This window comes from Strix aluco, chromosome 5 (genome assembly GCF_031877795.1).
Source record: "Strix aluco isolate bStrAlu1 chromosome 5, bStrAlu1.hap1, whole genome shotgun sequence".
Classification (NCBI taxonomy): Eukaryota; Metazoa; Chordata; class Aves; order Strigiformes; family Strigidae; genus Strix; species Strix aluco.
In genome coordinates this window covers 17,078,084-17,098,524 of record NC_133935.1, presented here as the reverse complement: position 1 = coordinate 17,098,524, position 20,441 = coordinate 17,078,084, and the positions used below count along the sequence as shown (strand labels likewise).

Sequence of the window (20,441 nt, the reverse complement as noted above, 5' to 3'; positions counted from 1 at the left end):
GTCCTTACACTATGAGAAAAAGATGAACAGAGCCATCCAATTTATTTTCTCTGATTTATTCCCTTTTGTCTCTGCTTCATCTCATTCTCATCCATCTACTCTTTAAACTAAACATCTCTTATCTAATTCCTTTTCACACTCCAGTCTCCTTAGTCCTTTTGTGACTGCAATGCTGGAGACAACAGTAACATTTGCAGCATCTTTCCAAGATATTCTGAACCAAACTGAATGCACCCCTTCTGGCATTTCATGACCCACTTTGACTTTATTAAATGCTACTCTGCAAATCCAGCATGATTTTCTGTATCAGACTTTAGGTATCTAGCATTCTGGGGGCTTCATGCTCCTCCCTGCACAGAGTCTGCAACTATTTCTAGAGAGAAAATACAGTTCACACAGAGCCCCTACGCCATACAAATTCAGATATTCCTTCCAAAATACATCTCTTTGCATATCAAGGACTGTACAGCACCCAACACCATTTCTCTGTTTTGCACCTGGTTTCTAAGGCAGAAGAGACTGAAAGAGGCCTGCAGGGTGAGTCCCCATGAATCTACCAGCTGATAAGGAGGGTAACACTCTGCCAAGCTCAGCTAACTCAGTGGGAAGCCCAGGTCAGAACCTCGGTTTTCCATTTGCTATAAACCGCCTGCTCTCAACTCAAATTATATTATCAGTAATTTTATACAAATTTCCATTTATTTCAAATAGTTCCTCTCCCTTCCCAGTGTTTCTCCCTCTTTCCCCTAGATGTACACATGACAGGTAAAACCCTCCTTGGAAAGGCATGGGCTAGGAGGTGCTCTCCAGTCACCTGGCAGGTGGAAAGGGATGTCATGGTGGAGCGTAACCTGCAGGGAATGGCCAGAGCAAAGAGGTGTCTCAAAATTTTCACCTGAAAGGGAGCAAGAGAGCCCTGATGATATCCCTTGCTGTCCCAGAAAACAAGAAATGCTCTGTTCCATTTGGTGCCATAGGAACAATGGTCCCACCTGCCCACATCCTCTTCCAGGTCACCAAAGGTTACACCTGGCCTGGGATAACTGAGTGGGGCACCATGCTGGTGTTCTTCTGCCCTGTTAAAGCCTGGTCCTGTCTTCCTACACACACCAAGGCTGCAGAGCACAGAACCAACTCATTAAAACCGGGTCCATGACTGGGAACAGGCTGTTCAGATGCCTGACACCAAAACTAAGAACAATTTCCCTAGCAAAGCCAAATAACATAAAGAGGTTTTGTGCAAGCAGATGTCTCTCCCCTTTCTATAACATCTCCCAGCTGCAGCTACAGAAGCGCTTTACAACTTGCTGCTAAGGGGCCCCTGTCATCATCTCTGTATTACACATCCAAGCTGGAGATGCAGAGGGCTAGTGCCCAAGGACATGCAGCAGGCCAAAGCCAAATCCATTATCTCTTCTTTTCCCAGAGGTTTTTCTCTCAAAACTGCATCTGGGAGAAGGGACATGAAAAGGAAGAGGAGTCCCACCCCAGCTGCTGTTGGAGAGGCATCCCTACAGCAGGAGTGAACTTTTAAGGTGAAGAGAGAGAAAGATGCCAAGCAAGGACTGTGTAGCCAGTGGTCTGTCTGGACCTTCCATGGCAACAGCCACAATTTCGAATTTAAAAGGTGGGTCAAGAACCCAGTGCCAGAAGCAACACAGTCAGCAGAGAAAGGGTGGGAAGAGAGGTGGGTAGTTTTACCTAGAGGTGGCCTCTCCCATTCAAACTAGCCTTTTATCCCTGGGGATGCAGCACCAGATGCTGGATACATCTACAGCAAAATGAATTTCTTTTCTCCTAATCACTTCAACTTAACAGCCTGATTCTGTTTGGCAACGTGGCCCATCTCTGTTCAAAGGCAGTCCAGCACAGGAAGAGTACTCAAGAAACAGAAGTCATAACTGCAGGTGTATATGTAGGCCATAGATAGCACGTAGGAACCCAGAGCACTGACAACTGTGCAAGGCACTAGGTCCAAATGAACCTAGGAAGACAAATCACAAGGTGAAAAGACCCCAGTCTAGAGCCGTTAGATCTCACAGCTCTGCTTCCCCTATGGCTACTCATGTACCCATGTAATAGAGGAGAGTGTCGTGTGGGCTGGGATCGCAAAACTGATGAAGAGGATCGGGCTTTGCTGGGTGTCAGCTGGTGTGGAAGAGGGGATTTGTCACCCATGACGTGGACAGAAAGTTCCCTTGGGTAGAAGGCACAGAGAGCTGGATTTGGGGAGACAACACCTGGAAAGAGTTTTCTTATGCCTTGAGTAGAAACAGAAAACATGACACTTCAGAAGGCCAGTAGCCTCCAGCAGTTCACCAGTCTATATACACTGATGTTCAGGGAGGGGAAGGCTCTAGGCAGCAGAGCCGTGCTCCAGTTACCTGTAGCAGTTGTTATGGTATTTGTTATAGCTGCCCAGAGCTGTCAGGCATCCCAGACAAATTGCATACGAAAAGAAGATTTGAGTGCCTGCGTCCATCCAGACCTGCAAGGGAGATGCAAACATAGGTGAGAAGACAAAGCCAGCACAGAGCTCAGACGCTGCATGGACGCGGAGAGGCAGAGCCTCAGGGGCTGCCATAACCAGCAGAAAGGCCAGTTATTGGGAAGTCGGCAATACCCAGGACTTAGATAATCCTTTTCCAGGGGCAGGTTATACAGTGCCAAGAATTACAGTGCTCAGTGAGGCACCCAGGGGGTGCTAAGAGTGCCAAAGGGAAGGAATGAACTGGGAGCCTTGCAAACCCACAGCACGTATGGCTCTTCATCATCATATCTTTCTTCCTTGGACAAATCTGCAGAACCCTGTGACTCCCAGAGCCTTCCAGCAGCAAGAGACTGAATGAACACTCCACAAGAGCTAAAGGAGCCCTCTGCTAGCAGAGGAGGGTGACTTGATTCGGGCAAGCCTGGTCTCCCACCGGGTGGCACCGTGTGGTGATTTAAGCCCAGCCAGCAACTAAGCACCATACAGCCACTCACTCCCCTCCCTCACAGCGGGATGGGGGGAAGAACAAAAAAAAACCAAAACAAACAAACAAAAAAAACCCACAGAGTAAAACTCATGGGTTGAGAAAAAGAACAGTTTAATAATTAAAATAAAATATAACAACAGTAATATTATAATAATAATGAAAAGGAATATAACAGAGAGAAATAAAACCCAAGAAAAGACAAGTGATGCACAATGCAATTGCTCACCACCTGCTGACTGATGCCCAAGCAGCAATACATCCCTCTCGGCCCACTCCCCCAAGTTTACATACTAAGAATGATGTTCTATGGTATAGAATACCCCTTTGGCTAGTTCAGGTCAGCTGTCCTGGCCACGCTCCTTCCCAGCTTCTTGTGCACCTGCTCGCTGGTAGAGCATGGAGAAACTGAAAAATCCTTAACTTATCCTAAGTGCTACTTAGCAATAACTGAAACATCAGTGTGTTATCAACATTATTCTCATACTAAGTCCAAAAAACAGCACTGTACCAGCTGCTAGGAATAAAATTAACTCTATCCCAGCTGAAACCAGGACACACAGGTACATATAGCTTCTGGTGGTGGCCCTTCTCTCCAAGACCTAATTTAAAGGCTCCAAAAAGAGAAAATGAACTGGGGAGGAGAGGAGTACTAGGAATGGAGTTGTTTACAAAAGACAGCTCCTAAAAGAAAATACAAGAACGCTGTTAGTCTCACGAGGCCTCTTTGAACTCCACTTTGCTCTCACTGTCAATAACATGTCCCAGTGCTCCAAGGCTGACATTTGTCAATGCCAAATTTGATCTGAAAGCCAAGCTGTGTGCAGTCACCAATGCAAGCACTGCCACTGCCTTCTGCAGAGAACAGCAAAAGCAGGAACCAACAGTGAGGAATGAAGCAATGACAAAGATTATTAATTAAACCCTCTGTTTTCTAAGAACTTTCTTCCTAAGGGGTTTATAAAATAGAGATAAGACAATCATTTAACCCATGCTGAAGGGTAGCCACATTCTAGAGACAAAAGAGGAACTGTCACGAAAGAAAAGCGGGAGAAAAGTATTACTGGGACAACTTAAATGAGGAAAGTCTGCATTTGGCTATACTCTTCTTCCGCAGGGTAGCAGTGCTGGTGAGCCCTCAAACACCAGCCTTGCCCCAGGATTCCCTCTGGGAAGAACAGAAGTCAATGGAAAGCATCAGAGCAGTTCTAATGACTCTGAATCACACTTGTACCTGTCAGCCAAGACCTCATGTCCTGAGGCAACGGTCAGCTGGGGAGGACCTGCCCATCCACCCCCATTGCTCAGGGCTCTCACCAATGCATGGTGCTGCCTCTCCTCTTCTACACTGGCCAAAAAGCAACCATGTGGTAAAAGGTTTTGTTTCATATTTACCTCTTCTCCTTCCTAGGCTGATGAGCCTTACAAAGGGATGTTACAATCCCATTAGCTGTAATTTTCTGGAGGAAATTCTGGCTTTAGCTCCATGGACAGCTGCACAGAATGAATCCTCTCCCTGCCCACTGCTGCAAGACCCAGCAGTGCAGTCCGCGGGGAGGCAAAAGTGCTGCTGGGGCTGGATTTGGTGAAACTGCTCTCCCTGACTGTCCTGCAAGAAACTCAGCTAATGTTCAGCCCCACCACCTCCTCTTTGGTCCATGGAAACCCTGTTCACAATTTCACAGGGAGTCAGATCAAATCTCTGATTTGTAGAATGGGAAGGGACAGATGATGAGGTGGGACTGGGACAGCTAATTCAAGGCACTGGGACATTGAAAAAGTAACTGGCCTCAGTGCATTTTACTCTTTTTGGAGGAGCTACATGGGGACGTGGGTTTAGAGAGCAGGGTATTCATTTATTTTTGCATTTCAAAAAGATTAGAAAAGAAAAATCAAAGCCCTTTCTATAATTGATTCCTAAAACATCACTCTGCTTGTGGGCAGTAAGGGCACAGCCTTCACTAATCAGCTAGTTTTTAGACACAGTAAGGCACTGAGGTGAGCTGGACCAGCTGAAACCTTTGCATCAATAATTTGCATCTTTGCACAGATCAGGGTGAAATGTTTTGTTAAATTCATTTTTTATTTTGCTGTTCATTGCTAGAGCTTTGGTTTTTCATCAAAGTTGAGCTCAAATCACACCCTCTCATGGGTTTCGGAGCCCTTGTAGTTCAATTTGTCAAGATAACAAGTCTTTTACCATCTAACTGTCAACCCCCGTGCTTGCCATAACATTGGACCCAGTTGACCAGTTTCAACCACATTTAACAGTTGGTAGAAACCTCAAGGATATCAACTATCTATGAATTTCACATCACCCAGGGAACAGGAAAAAGACAGGAACTCAGCATCCCCACTGCGTGGAAAGCTACAGGGAGGAAGAGTCAACCAGTGTTAAATATCAGATAAATCACACAAGCAAGAGGCATGAGAAATATCCCAAGGGCAGGAAAAGAACTGGTGCTTTACCAGCCATGATAGAAGACAAATATCAAGACACCAAGCTTCATTAGCTCTGTGGCTTATGAAGTGGCTCATTTCTAAAACCCAATGATACCCTTGACTGTGTAGCAGAGACCAGCGCGGGGTCTATGGGCTCCTTGCTCCACTGCCTGCTCTGCCCAACACAACACCCATGGGGTGCACACTGGGCTGTGTGGGAACCCAGCCCCAAAGGGCTGTATTCTTTAGGAAATAAAGGACCTGCCTTAGCATATGCTCCCATTTGAAGCAAGGCAGCCCGTGCCTGAAACTGTAAATAAAGCTAAGCTTGGCTTGCAGAGCTTATGATCCTACTTAGTTAGCATGACTGTGAGCACCAGCTCAGGCAGCACACACTTTATTTCTCATTTTATAAAGTTACTGCAGCTCTTGGGCCAAAGACCAAGCCACATTTGTGCCCTTCACAGTCCCCTGGCAGTTCCCAAATTGTTTGGGGATCAATGGACTGCAACAAGACTGATGGTGTGGGTGCTCCTGACAGAGCCAAGCAGTGACAGCGAGTCCCAGAACTGCAGAACCACTGGGGTCGGAAGGGACCTTAGCCCGTCTGTGGTCCAGCTTCCTCCTCAAGCCTCTCACGAGAGTCACCATGGTCCTCCCAGCCCCATGGGCTCACAGGGGCTACACAGATCACTCGCTTAGAAAACAGCAACCCAAATCTTCCCTCCCCAACCTGCTGCCTGTGCTCATTCCTCTCCCTGCAGTGACTCAGAGAAATGTTTTTTTTCAGTCCTTCCAAGACCCTCCTTTCCCTCCTGTGCTGCTGATCAACAGCCTCTCATTATTTTAATATTTCCACTTTGACTAAAAGGGCTTGCTGGGGTCAGGTAGAGCTCTCTTTCCCCGGCAGATAAAAGCATGCTGCTGTTCTCTAGCTGCTGCTTCCAAAGAGACTGGTAAAGTTTATCTCGTTCAGATTTTGTTGGCACATAGGCAGCACGGGTATTTTGATTTGATTGTTGTCTGCAGTTTTCTAAGCCATCCACTTTATTTAATTCATAATTCAATTTCCTTGAACATGTTGTTCACTCCAGTTTGTAATAACCTCCTACTCTCTGTTTTTAGCCAAAGCATTCGCACCTGAGCTGCAGTTATCCAAGATGGTTATGGCCTATAAGAGGACATACTCTTTTGGCCCTTAATTTTTTCAGCAATATTTGCTTTATTACATGTACTGGAATTTAATAGCCCCCTGTTCTGAAGCAGATCCTTCCTTAGGAAGATCACAAAGCACTTACTTACAAATAACAGTAAACACCATTTTCAAGCAAAATGTTATTGAAACCCAGTGCATGTCATACATCAAATACAGGTGTCACACTGAGAAGTGCCAAACTGTGCCCATCATGAAGCAGAGATGATACAGCATGGCATGGGTACATGCTGCGTGGAGGGTCACGCTTGGTGTAATGCAGAGCAGAGAGGAAAAACCACCCAAGTCTTGAGCTGCAGTTCAACCAGCATTTCTTTTGCTCCCAGCATCACAGCTCAGGAGTCAGCCTGTGGCGCTGGTGTTACCCATCAGCCACCCACTGCACCATGCAAACACATCTCTTCAGCCCAGCCTTAAAAAGGGAGATCTTGATTCCTGAGATTTCACCTCAAGACACCCAGGGCACCATTTCCAGATTATTGCCTTTCTCCCTTCATTCAGGACTGGCCCACAGGCCTCAGCCCAAAGACCCAGTCCATGTCCCGCAGCACTGCAGTGGTGCAGGGCTGTGCAGCCCTGGGGCCCTTCTGCAAAGAGTCCACCACCGTGCTGCACAGCCCAGGCCAACACTTTCCCTCATCCTCATTTACACCAGGAGAGAGGAGGCAGGGCCTCCTCTTGGAGTCACTGCCATTTCTGTAAAGCATTCCTGGTCCTTCTGCCCACCCTACGCTCAGCCAAGCATCACGTTCCCAGTCCTTCTGCCCTCCCTACATGTAGCCAAGCATCATATTCCCAGCCCCAAGCCCCAGCTGCTTGGAAAATACATCCTTGGTCTCCTTGGGAGTGGAGGACTGGGGCTTTGTTCCCTGGTTAATCTCCCTGTGCCAGCACTTAAGGCCCCGCAATGCCCTGCCAGAGACCACCAAACTCATGCAACCCCCACACCTCGGGACCCACAGGGATGTTTTACACCCAGGAGGGCCCACCCACTGCTGGGGTTTCTTTAAACAGTGCAAGAAAACAAACAGGTTTCTGGTTCATCCTGAGGAGCATAGCTGCCTGACCCAGAGTGGTGCAGAAGGGCAAGGGATGCTCCAAGGGATGCCCCTTGCTGCTTGGGAAGCTGGGCTTTATGGTCCACCCTGCCTTGCTGCTTGTGGGTGGACAGAAAGATGGCTTTATTCCTTCCTGCTATGTCAGCGCTGAGATCAGACTCAGCAGGGCTGCGTGGCTGCAGCCAGCCAACCACCTGGGTCCCATACCGGTAGGACTGACAAGAGGCGTGGGAGGAGGAGGAGGAGGAGGAGAAGGAGGAGGAGGAAGACCCACAAGGTAAATACAGCTGTGGTTCATCCCACGTGGATGCATTGCTCCAGCAAGGCGTAGGAGAGGACGCCAGCCCCAAGCCCCTCCAGCACGCTGCGGGAGCCTCAAGGTCTCCCTCCCTGCTGCCCCGTACCTGCCCTCTAAACCCCAGGAAGGGTGAGCAGTGGTGCTTAGGCTCCCAGACCCTCTGCTGGGGCCAGGGGGCACAGGGTCCTGGGCCAGGGAGTGAGGGCACATGGTGGGAGCGAGCGTACAGTGCCAGCGGCAGCCCCTCCAGCACACGTGTCCACGCACAGGCGCAGCGGGTCACCCTCCGGCACGATAACAAACACATTTGCCTTCAGAAAGGGGAAGCGGGGGGCCGGCAACAGCACAAACCGAGTGCACAGGGTCAAGTTAAAGGCTTGCTGTGAAAAAAATAAATAAGGGGAACAAATAATATTTAACAGGCCCGCAGTCACCCTCCCCTCTTGCTGGGAAGCAGCAGCTTTCGCTGGCCATGGAGCAGCAGCAGGAGGGGCCTGAATTTGGAGAGGTTCTGGGGGCTCTGACCCCTTCCCCAGCATGGCTTTGGGGGCCCATGGTTAACCCAGCAGGTCACAGCCCTGCAAGATGCACGAACCTCCAGTCCAACCTGTGGTGGTCCGAGGGGATTATCCTCAGTGCAGCCTCTGCAGCAAGAGCTGCTTGCAAACTGTGAGCTGGACCCCAGCAGCCTCTCTCTCCAGCCACAGGCACAGTGGACAGCCCCCCAAAGAGCAGGGGGCATCTTCATCTCTTGCCTCCCCATCCTGCTGCATCCATCAGAAAGCAGGAGCCAGTGGAGACTTTGCAGGGGTGAACTGCTCCAAAAAGCAACCGCCAGGGAAATGGGTGAAAGAAAATGAGGGGGGTGCAAGGAAGGTTACTGGAAAAGTAGCACAGATGAGAGAGGGAGACACAAGGAGAAGCAGAGCTTGGATGAAGGTGATGCTCTGAATTTAGCTGCACAGAGCAAGTCAGGGTGTCCCGGCATGGTGCTGTGCAGTGTCCAGTGTGGCAGTGGGGACTGCTTACAGGGTGTCCACAGAACTGCAGGTCCTCTGATGGTCCTCGGCACTGCCAGCACTTCCCTGCCCCCAGAACCAGGGGCACAGTCCCCCCTGGGCCCTTCAGCATGTCTGGGCCAGATGGAAAGCAGCTCGTCACAGAAAGTTTTTTTCTTTATATAAAGAGTGGATAAAGTATAAGGACATACAGCAAGGTGGTGGGTTTTCTGAAAATTTCAAGAGGAAGACAAGAGTGGGAGGTTTTGAGAAACATTTGCTGTTTTTCCAGAGAGGGATATGCTCAGAGGCTGCTGAATTTAACTCCTTCTCCATTCTCACTCATTAAATCTAATGAAATTTAGCTAAAATCACTTCAGACTTGATACCAGAGTGAAAGGAGACCATTACATTTCTTCCTTTTAAAGCAAACCCAAACACACAGCTGGCACTTTCTGCATCAAACCCATCATTCTTCTCTTTAAATCTGTCTATTAAAACATCAAGAGACAGAGAGCCTGCCAGTGCCTGAGAAAAGTTCTTCTAATGAGAAGTTTCCCACACTTAAACCTTATTTCTACTCTGAATTCCTCTTGTTTCAGCTTCCTGCTAGTGGATCACACTGTGCATCCCTCTCCTTAATCACATCCATAAATTCCCAGTGTTATCTATGGAAATAAACAATTGATAAAATTGCCACAAAGATAATTGCAAAGGGTGGAGGGATCAAAAGTGGAAATGATGAACAACCCCAAGACACCCTTTCAGTTAAAACACCACCCATACTATGAAATAAGTAGGAAACTTCTGGAACACAGAAATTGTGATCAAGGAGGGGGAAAAAGATTTGGCCCTAGCAACGGCTGGTATGCTAACATCATAATACTAGATATTATACAAATAAAAAACAAACCATGGGGTTGCTTTTTTGGATTTGTTCATTTGGGGGCATGCAGTTCAAAACAGATGATCTCTTTGGCAGTTTTGCTATTATCTGCTTGCATTTGAGCAGAACTGGACTTCAGTATTCAAAACTTCTGTTTGGCAGTTTCTATGTATAGTCTGATCTACCTATCAAATGCATTTTATTTACCATTTTAATTATAAGAATTTCATAGGTTTATAAAATGAAGGTGCAGGAAGATTTAGGGCACTGTAGCCTTCATGGCCAGAAGGGACCACCATCAATCAGCTAGCCTGAGCTCTTGTAGGCAGGATTTTCCAGTTCTGTCCAAGGTCATTTGGCAGGTGAAAAGAATGATTTCCACACACCAGTCTGATATTCTGACACTTAATCACATCTCAGCTGCTGCTGCTCCCCTGGTAGAATCTGCTAAATAATTCATCCCCTCTTTTCACCTAGATTTTCATATACTTTAAAGGAGTTTTGATTTTGTCTCCTTGTATATTGTTTGCCCTTTGTTTAAACCTCCCCTTGAGATGCCTTAGGCTCAGACTGGAGAGGGTATTCCTGAATTTTTCTTCTATTTCCAGAGTCCCTTCCCAGGCACTAAAGAATCTTCCATTTTTCCAGGCAGTGCAGGATTGTGGGTAAACAATTACAGTTTGCTGTCCTCTGAGCACAAATCAATTATAATTGACTTGGCCCCCATGGGCTGGCAGGACTCATGGTGTCCCTGCACAGAGAGGGGGCACAGCAGCAGCCGTGTGGGGCTTGGGGCACTAACCCTTTCCTTCCCTCTCTAACAGGAAAACAAAGAGAAACCTCAAGCCCTGCTACAGGGTTCAGTAGAACGGCTAAAGCTTGCTGGAAGAAGGCAACCACTGCTCCCGACTACTGCTTTTCTCCCACAGAAGTGAAGCATTCATTGGGGAATGATGGAGTCAGGGAGGGAGGAGCAAGGATAAGCCATCCTCTTGCTCTGAAGGGTTATTCTGCCCTGACACCAGCACATAGGCATTTTCCAGGCTGGAAGGAAGCTGTGCTTCTAAAGCTCAGGCTGTAATTGGAAAAGTTTGCCAGGACAGACCTAATGAGGACACAGCTAGTACCAGCAAAACCATGCCACACCTGAAGTGCTTTAATTCAGTCCCCTGGGCAAAACAGCCACAGTAATAACAGGACTTTTCAGAAGTGAATGAACAGCATTCGAAAACGTTATTTCATTTCAGAAGTCTCTTGCACTTCGTCAGCACAAATGGAGTCACAAACACTGCAGACACAGATTTGTCCTCACTCCCTTCCAAGCCTTGCTGCACCTTCACACAGAGGTAGCAGCTGTCCTACCCACCTCCTGCCCACAGCAAAACCCAGAGAGCAAGAAAGCAGCCGGCACTGTAAAACAAGGCTTTTCACCCCCTGCTCAGGCACAGCCTTGACCAGAGAGCGGCTTCCAGAAAGCTGAACAGGAACTCCGAGTCCTTCCCATGATAAAAAACAGACTGCCTGGAGCTGGAAACCAGACACTCGTGTTTAGCTCCTCAGATCGGAAACCATAAGTCAAATTGACTTGCATAGAGCCACACTGCATCAGTGGCACAGGCAGGACCCGGGGGTGCCCTGCAGCCCCTGACACACTGCCACCCCACCCAGAGGGAACAGGGATCCCCTCTCCTCCATCGCAGAGGGCAGGATCAGCCGGAGCTGTTCCTCCCCCAGTACTTATGCCCCCATTCGCAAATTAATAACCAAGGCAGCTCTGGGGCTAGACCAGAAAGAGTTAATGGGGTTACAAAGGGTTTTGCTGGCCTATTTTCCAGGCAGGCACCCTTTAATCTCCTTTGGAAACACCTTCACACAAAGGCTGGTACAGCAGCTCAGCTGGAGCCAGGATTTAACGTGGAAGAACTTGTCCCAAAGAGATTAAAAGCAGCAGTCGGGCGCTGACCCTCCCGTCAGACAGGCAGGAATTTTTTCACTGCAGATGGGGAGGCAAAAAGGGCGGCTGTGTCCTGGGGACTGCTGCAGCATGCCACGGCTCCCGCCATCCGTACACCCGTCATGCTTCCCAGGGAAGCTGGAGCAAGCACGCCAGGAGCAGGGCTCGTCCCTGCAAGCTGCCAGCACAGTGCACCGGCTGCCTCCACAGCAGAGGAGTCTCCCCGAGAAAGAGGGAGGACAGATGACACCACTTGTGATGAAGGGTTAAATCCCACTCCCATACCCCTGAGCAACTCAGACTCAACTCAGTCTAGAAAATACAGGTAACAACACAGGTGAAGACCGAGGGCAAGAGAGCACAGGGACATCAAGAGTATGCACAAATATTACAGCCCTGCCTTATGCCCACAGAGGGGGGAAAAGAGGAGACAAAGAAGAAATTGGAAGAAAGTGGGAAAAGTATGGAGACAGGACAGCCACAGGTATCCATGCAAGCACAGCTCAGCCATTTGGTTCCCCCTCCACCTTACCTGGGGGTCCCCAAGGCGACTGAGGTCTGGATAAAGGTAAAACAGGATTCCCTGGGATGCCCCTGGCAGGGAGACTCCTCTGATCAGCAGAACCACCAGCATGAGGTATGGGAACGTGGCCGTGAAATACACCACCTGGAAGGAGGACAAAGGGAAAAGTGTGAGTGAGCAGCACGGGCCAGAGCACACGGCGTCGGCTGGCAGCACAGCACCGACCCCTGGGCTGGGGAAGATGGGCAACAGCAGGGGATGGGTCAGGCTGCCTTGCCAAGCACCTTGCTGTCACCTGCAGCAGAAAGAAATGCCTTTTAAAATGTGCCCAGGAAAACTGTGACATGCCATGGTGCATCTGGAGACAGAGAAAACTTTCCTAGTCCTAAAAGCAATCCAGACCCTTAACCAGGCTGTCGCCAGGTTGGAGTCAGAGTAGCTCTACTGAAGCCAGCAGTGTAATACCTATGTGCATCAGAGAAGGAGCTGACCCCACTATCCATCTGCACATCCCTAGCCCAAATAGAGGTCTGACTCACACATAGAAAGTCTCTTTTCCACAGCATCTAGTGGCAAGGGTGAAGGGGTGTGCAGATAAGCGATACACGTGATTGTTACCGAAGGACCACCAGGAACAACACTGGGCATCCCCCACTCAGGGCTGGCACTGGTGACTGGCTTGTGCCCACCACTCCCCGCTGCAGTGGCTCACAGCTGCTGCCTCAGATTGACCCCTGTTCAAATACCCAACATAGGCACTTCAGGCAGAGCAGGGCAGAATGTCTCAGACTTGCCACCAAGGATGCAGACCCGAACAGGACCTGTGTCCTCTTGCTTTTTATGCCCCTAGTCCCATGAGCAATGCAGATGTACTCAGGTAGGGTTGAAATCCCTTCCTTTACAAAGGAGCCATGTCCCCTGGGGGAATGCTGCAGGCCAGTATCAGCTAATCCTTTCAGGGACTCCACATCTGGTAAATATAGCACTCAATTTGGGGATTACCAAGGTACTTTCAGGACTGTTCATGCTAATTGCTGTAGCATGCCACAACAACAACATGTTGTAGTCTGTGTTTCCTGCACAAACTCAAATCAAGGGCTCATGCAGCACCCCCAGCAATTCAAGTAGTGTCATTAATCCCTTTGTATTGCCCCCACACCTTCAAGACTTATTGACCACCTTGAAAAAAAATATCGTTCTGTCTGTTGTATCATGCTAGGCCAAAAAAGAAATGTTGCTCCTTCAGGTTTTTGCTGTGTGGATGTACTAAGCGAGGATTTGCATCAGCATGCTTCACCTGCATGCTACCCTACAGCTCTTCTCAGCTTTGGCAGTCACGTACCAGAGAGCTAAAGCTCATCTCTGGAGGAACCGCAAAATGTAATGATGTGAAATGATCTACTTCTCACACCTGCTCATCCATCCAGAATGAGTTGTTTCCAAATCCACCCAAAGCCCACCATCCCTGCGTGGGGGTCGCAGGCTCGGCCACAGCTAGAGCAGTTTCTGCATTAGAGGGGTTCCTACTAAGAACGAGTGCATGATTTCCCTGGACAGTATGACCACTTTCACTTTCTGCCCTGGGTAGTCCTTATGATCTGAATAGTGATTCAAAAAGAGATTATTTTTCTGGATCACCTCAGATGTACTCCATCTGAATAAAGCAACACCCAAAGCACCTGGCACTGCAACACAAGCCCTCCTCTAAGTCAGGATACACTCTTCAGTGATTCAGTTTTGTAATGCAGAAGGACAGAAGGATTTGAGATATCCCATCCTTGAAAAACCACACTACTAGATCATTATCTCCATCCGCAGCTCCAGGTTTTCTATGCATTTCATGTGCCCTGCTCTATATATCACAGCAGTCTTGCATAATGCCACAGAGGTCGGTGAAAAACACCTCCTTGCTGGGGATCATGATTGCCTGAGATGTCTGTGTGAGCAGATCCATCCCTGTCCCTCTGAATCTGCATCCTGAGCGTTGAAGGAACCCAGGAACAGCATCCTTCAACTCAGGCAAACACCATCACTCATTTCATTCTCAAATTTTCAAGGAGTCTCTGATTTAGAGATTTTCAGTGACAGTTAATCAAATCTGCAGGTCCTGCGAGTTTACCAATCATCCCTGTATTTACCACACAACCAAATTTTTCCTTCAGGAAATTATAAGATGCAAGATTAATCTTTCTTAGCTCATGAAAGCAAGGTTGAAAATAAAAATCCTAAAAACAATCCATTGCCTTTGAACCCTAGTACACGTTCTTCCAGGATGCCAGGTTGCACATTCTTGGCTGGATCTCTAATTAACGTAAGTTTTAGGAGCTCAGAATACAGACTGGTAGTTGTCTGGCATATGATTTGGATTCACATTTTGGTAACATCCTATGTGCTTTACAGCCTGCACAAACTATCGTGTTAGGCTTTTCACTCAACAGTCACTCACATCTGCACTGAGACCAGAGACCTGAACTTGGAGAATGTTTTGCTGGATTAAGAGTGCTAAACTTTTATCTAACAACAGGAACATCTGGATCCAATGAGATATTACTCAGTGCTTGGCTCAGACCCAACCTTTTTATTTCTGGGGCATTGTTAGCACTAGCTACATCACTAGGAACCTTGCCGGGATCAGTGTGATCATTCTGTCACATGCTGGCCAACAACATCTAGGGTTTTATTTGAATCTGATCCACATGCCTCGGCAAAGTGGTTCCATCTGTGACAACCTCCTGCATCTGTGAGTGCTCCTCGGGAACGGGCAGTCCCCACGTCAGAGGATGCAAACTGCTGCTGCTGTTCTGTGTAGGGTGATTTCAGCTCATGGTGCTTGCCACTCCACAGGCAAATGCCCAGAACTAAGGTATATCTCCTCCCCAGTGGGATTGTATTCCCACAGCCATCATTTTACCTAGATTATTAAATATGCAGAGGGTTGATAAACTTACGGACACTGTTGCTTTACTGAAAGAAGGTTTCCGTTTTCAAGAAGATAAGATCTCACCATCGCTAGTCCTTTTAGCTAAATAGCACTTGCATTTAACCTAGAGCTTGTAGCTAAAATAGATTGAATTTGTTCCCAGCACTTCCCACACTATGTTTGCTGTATCTTAGTATCATATTTGCTGTTATTAGACTGCCTCTGCTTTCTTATACCAGGCCACCATAGCAAGCAGTTGCTCTTTTCTTCTAATTTTACTCCATGGAAACCAGAAAACATCATCTCTGCAAGCTGCTTGATTTCCCTGTCATGTTTCATAACCCCAGACCATTCTGGAAGCGGGAGAAACTGCTAACATCCACGCCATCAACTTGATGGAAACAGATGCCGCTAAAAGTTACAACCCATCACACATGATGTCTTGTTCAAAGCATGCAGAGAAGACACCATTTAGGTAACATACTGAACCTTTTCATTTCCATCTGTTCTTGCTGACTCCAGACAAAACTGGCTGGGAATGGGTCAGGAGGTGGTAGCAAAAACTAAGTAATGGGACCAGTGCAAATGACAGTGGCACACTCTGCAACAGAGGGAGCATGGGATGGAGCCAGACAGTCACACCAACCCTCCCCAGAAGCATTCAAAGAAATACCTCTGTGGTGACTAGTGTAGGGGAATAAAAGGAGACCTTTATTGCAGGGGAATAAAAGCAACTGTAGGAAGAGTTGGAATGAACAAAAAGAAAAAAAGATCCCTATGGTGATGAGGCAGAGGGCTCTGAGGCCATCAGAGTTACCTCCATTACTACTGAATTTCCAGCTGCACGTGCCAGCAGAGGCAAAACCATGCTGCTTGCTTACTCTGTGGTGGGAGGGAGTGGAACATGCAACCACCCCATAAATAGGAAGATTGTAGGGTGTCCCAGGCCTGTGGATGGAAAGGGACCAGATGGGGATATACATCTTGGAAGTTAGTGCTCTGAAACGTCTTGGTTCTCCCATCCTTTCCTACCCAAAACACAGAGCCTGGCTCACACTCCTGCTGCAAATTGAGCCCCACAGGCTCCTGCCAGCTTATTCAGAGGGTGGTTCCCAGGGGATCCCTAGGACCTCTCTGAATGTACAAAATGTGAGCAGATCAAGCGCTCCAGCTGTGATCAAGGGAAAAGGCTTGATCTGAACCAAAGACTCACCTTGCCTGTGGACTTGACCCCTTTCCAAATGCAGAAGTAACAGATGATCCACGCCAGCAAGAGACAGAGAGCCAGCTCCCAGCGCAGGCTGCCCAGGTGCTGGATGCCATCGGAAATCTTTAGCACTCTCCTCCTGCATTGAGGGAAGGAAAGGAACATCCAAGTGTCACTGATGTTGGCCATAAATGTTCCCAACACCACGCTGGTTCTCACCACACCTCCACAGCACCTGATATCTTTGGGGAGAAGAGCTGTTTTACCAACAAGGCCCATGTCTGAGCTGCAAGCCTCAGAGGAATCAACCAGTGCTCCCCTCTTAAAAGTACTACCAGCCTGACAGGTGACACATGGACACTTGCTTCTACACTCACTCCAGCGCTGGCCCATTGGGCCAAGACGTTTCTTCTGCTGTCCTCCCACCCTTCATCTATCTTGTCCTCTAGGGTAAGAGCTCTCTCTCTGCAAGAACATGCAGCACTTTGCACATAGAAACTCTGCCTGGGCCTTTTTCATGCACATTACAAAGCTCACCTACATTTCTGACATGCTTCAAACCTCAAAATGAATGATATGTTGCACTTACCATGCAGAATCCATCAGGACCACCCAAGAAGAAATGCTGTCCAACCCCTTCTCCATAGCACACTTCTGTCTTTAGGAGCAGCCACATATTTCACCTCAGGACCCAGAGCAGCATAGCATCCCATACCATAACTAAGACCCAACAAAGACCACAATAATCTCCACTGCACAGACAGAAGAGGCAACCTTGGGCATCCTGTTTCAGCCAGGGTGGAGATAGGATGCTGGGCTAGATGGACCTTGGTTCAGCTAAGGTCTTACAGTCTCACCCTGGCCATATAGCAGCTTTCTGTGTCACTTGTATGTCAAATCTTCCTCATCATTTACAGAAGGACTCAGCCTCCTTCACCTCCTACACCAGACAGATGGATCTGAGCGTGAAACACCATGGTGCACCCAAAACCCAAACCCCCAAGTCTGATACAGGCAGAGAGGGACAAGCACTACCCTGGAGCCCAGCAGCAATGTTCACTACAAAAGACAGAGCTTATCCCAAGATAAAGTTTGCACTCTTGGAGAATCACAGTCTAAGACACACTGCCTCCTTTCCTGCCCCACGGATTGGTGACAGATTGAGAGAATGAGAGGGGGGTCAGAAAAATCGCACTGGTCCACCAGATACATTTCATCACATTGCTCTTTGCCTGCTTCTAAGGACATGGACTCTGTAACCAGTGGGGAAAGGGTGTCAGTGGACCATAACTAACTGGGCACTGTACTGCAGCCAGAAGAGGCTTCAGAAGTGTGCCATCAGCCCACGTGCCATCAGCCCACTGGCAGGTCAGTGCTACTCAAGGAAACAGTGGCCTCCTACCTCCCTGCCCAGGAAGGGCAGGAACAGATGCTGCATCAGAAGCAATGGCTCTGTGCACTGACAGCACCCAGCAGCACTGCTGAGGGCAGAGCCCTTCATCCATCTAAACACACAAGGGAAATTCATGGTGGCAGCAGAGGGGTTACTTGCACAGTCTATTAGCCAGGGATCAGTGCTTAACTGGGCCTTTTTCCCAAGAGATGCTGAGGGTCATCAGAGATCCCAAGCCAACAGGCCTATGCCTTCATGACAGAAATAAAGCTACTCTGTACCTCAGGGTGACTAACACAAGGGGAGAAAGCAACAAAAATGAAGGAAAAAATTTCAGCGTGAAGTAAGCTGACCCTAGCACTTAATTTTGATTTTGGTGAGCTTCTCTCCTTAGGATAGCTTGCATATTAGTCACTCTAAAGTGAAAACATCACCTCTTTTTCTGTTTTTAAGATGAAGACTAGCCCACATACAAAAGTCACCACCCACCATGCCAGAGCCTTCTGGGAACATGCTGGTATCACACAGTAGCACAGATCCGAAGGAAAGAGATCATCTAGTGCATCACTAGCATGGACTCCTGCAGTACATCACAGGGCTCTAAGGTCTCCTCTTCAACAGCTGAACACGCTACAGCTTGCAAGACATGCAGACAAAAACCCATTGCAGAGCTGTTGCTTTGTGGATCACCACAGATCTCACTCCACTTTCACCTATAGTCTTGGCACCCATGTCCTGAGCACGGTTACGCTGGCTGCAGCCACCAGGCCCGTCAAGGACTGCATGGGGCAGAGTGCTCCAAACAGAACAAGAGCAATGGATAATACAGCAGATAGATAAACTGTCATCCAAACCGTAGGGTAATGGCCACTATACCCTGAGGGAGCGCCACTAATTTTATTGAGGTTTGTACCCTGGGTGAGTCTGAACCAAAGCTTCAGGATGGGGAACATGCAGCCAATTCACCTACATTGCAGAAGGAAACATCTGGATAAGGAAGTTCATAGCTGGCAATGAAGAACAAGGGAGGAGGCAGGGAATGGAGCAGCACAAATGGAGAAAGGGAGTGTGCAATAGCAGAGAAGGAATAAGGGAGAAAAGGACAGTAAATGAAATATCAAGGACCAGAGGAGGCAAAGCATCTGTGAGGTAAAGTCTTGCACAGTCAGCTAGCCATCATGGAGGTCAGTGAGACCGAGAAGCCCAAAAGGTCCAGAGGCACAGGAATACAGCGTCAGAGAAGGACAAAGTCAGATGGCTCTGAGGCATTCCAGCACAGCTCCAGACAAACACCACGAGCCCAGCGACATTACCCTTGGCTGATGGTGCTGCCCCTGAGAGCCTTCACTCTGACCTGCCCAGATTCCTCTTGTGTCCTCTTCTGTCAAGGATGGGTTAATAGGATGTGCCACTGCAGGGTTTGTTCCTTGCCGAGGGAAGGTACATCCTGGAGGAAAGGGGGGTACAAGCCTGTCCTTTACTTACTCCCAGAACTCGATGACAGGGGACGTGGCGTTTTCATTGGTCACGTTGAGTGTTGAGTTTGCCTTCTGAAGTTCCATGCAGTTCCCTGCAGGAGACGCCCAGGGAGAGAGGGAGCATAAGTAGCAGTGGCTATAGTACTGGAGGATCTGAAAAATCCCTCCATTTCCATCCACAGTGTCAACAGTCATTGACATGGACTCTGAGAAAAATTTTGTAGAGTCCCAAAGATGCACGAAAGGAGAGCTCTCCAGGGTAAGGCTGGCGAGAAACCTGAGACAATTAAGACAATGGCATTTAATTTTTCTTTCCAGTGGGCACAGTGAGCAGTCCCAACCAGCACTGGATCTTTAGCTAACACACAGCAGAGGATGACTGGAAGATGCCAAGAAGGAAGGTGCCCACAGTGTCTGGACCCCAGAGCAGGAGCCACTAGGAACGCCACCACTGCGTGGCACTGGCCAGGTGCTGCAAGTGGTTGGGCAGTGCCAGCACTGGTGCTCTCTAGCAAAGACCCAGATCAACCGAGCCTCTTCCCCAAAAGCGCCAGCAGCACTGCGCTGACCCAGCACTCTCCACCCCTATGACCAGTGGTCCCACCCACAAAGGGGCAAGCCTCTCTCCTGAGGTTTCATCCTGGGCAGCAGCAGGTTTCCCTCAGCCAGGATCCGATGGAGGACTGGGAGGGGACTCCACACACACACCTGTGTTCCACTCGTGGTCGCAGCTGCCCCAGGGGAGGTCGATGGTGAACGAACTGAAGAGATAAAACAAGGCCCAGGCCAGGACAATGATGTAGTAGAAGTTCAGCAGTACGACGATGACCTGTGAGGCGTAGCCAATTCCTGCAGAAAGTGAGCCCCGAAGGCAGGTGACCCACGTGCTGGGGGATGGGAACAGGAATCCCCTTGGGAGGGGATTTTCATCTGCTGCTCTGCATTTTGACTGCACTGCCAGATGAATGCCAGTGGGGTGGCCACCAGAGCCACCATGCCCTCCCCAAAGCCCACCATGCGACATCAGTGGGGGTCCAAGCAGGGGCCCCAGGGACTCTCTCTTCCTGCCACCCCACTGCAGGCTTCCCTGGTGAAA

At 48.7% G+C, this 20,441-nt stretch overlaps 1 protein-coding gene across 10 annotated transcripts in view; it reads right to left on the bottom strand.

Moving 5' to 3' along the window:
• Nucleotides 1-20,441, bottom strand: part of LOC141924171 (sodium- and chloride-dependent GABA transporter 2) — a 45,966-nt gene that overhangs the window by 5,797 nt on the left and 19,728 nt on the right. For 9 of the 10 annotated variants that reach the window (XR_012623472.1, XM_074826177.1, XM_074826176.1 and 6 more), the window contains 5 exons: nucleotides 20,054-20,194; nucleotides 19,353-19,437; nucleotides 16,481-16,613; nucleotides 12,357-12,491; nucleotides 2,385-2,488 (listed from right to left, as the gene is read on the bottom strand). Coding sequence is in view for 9 of the 10 variants with exons in the window: in XM_074826177.1 (XP_074682278.1) it covers nucleotides 2,385-2,488; nucleotides 12,357-12,491; nucleotides 16,481-16,613; nucleotides 19,353-19,437; nucleotides 20,054-20,194 (598 nt within the window). In the remaining variant the exon portion in view is untranslated. The remainder of the gene's footprint in view (nucleotides 1-2,384; nucleotides 2,489-12,356; nucleotides 12,492-16,480; nucleotides 16,614-19,352; nucleotides 19,438-20,053; nucleotides 20,195-20,441) is intronic. The other variant, XM_074826179.1, reaches the window with a different exon arrangement.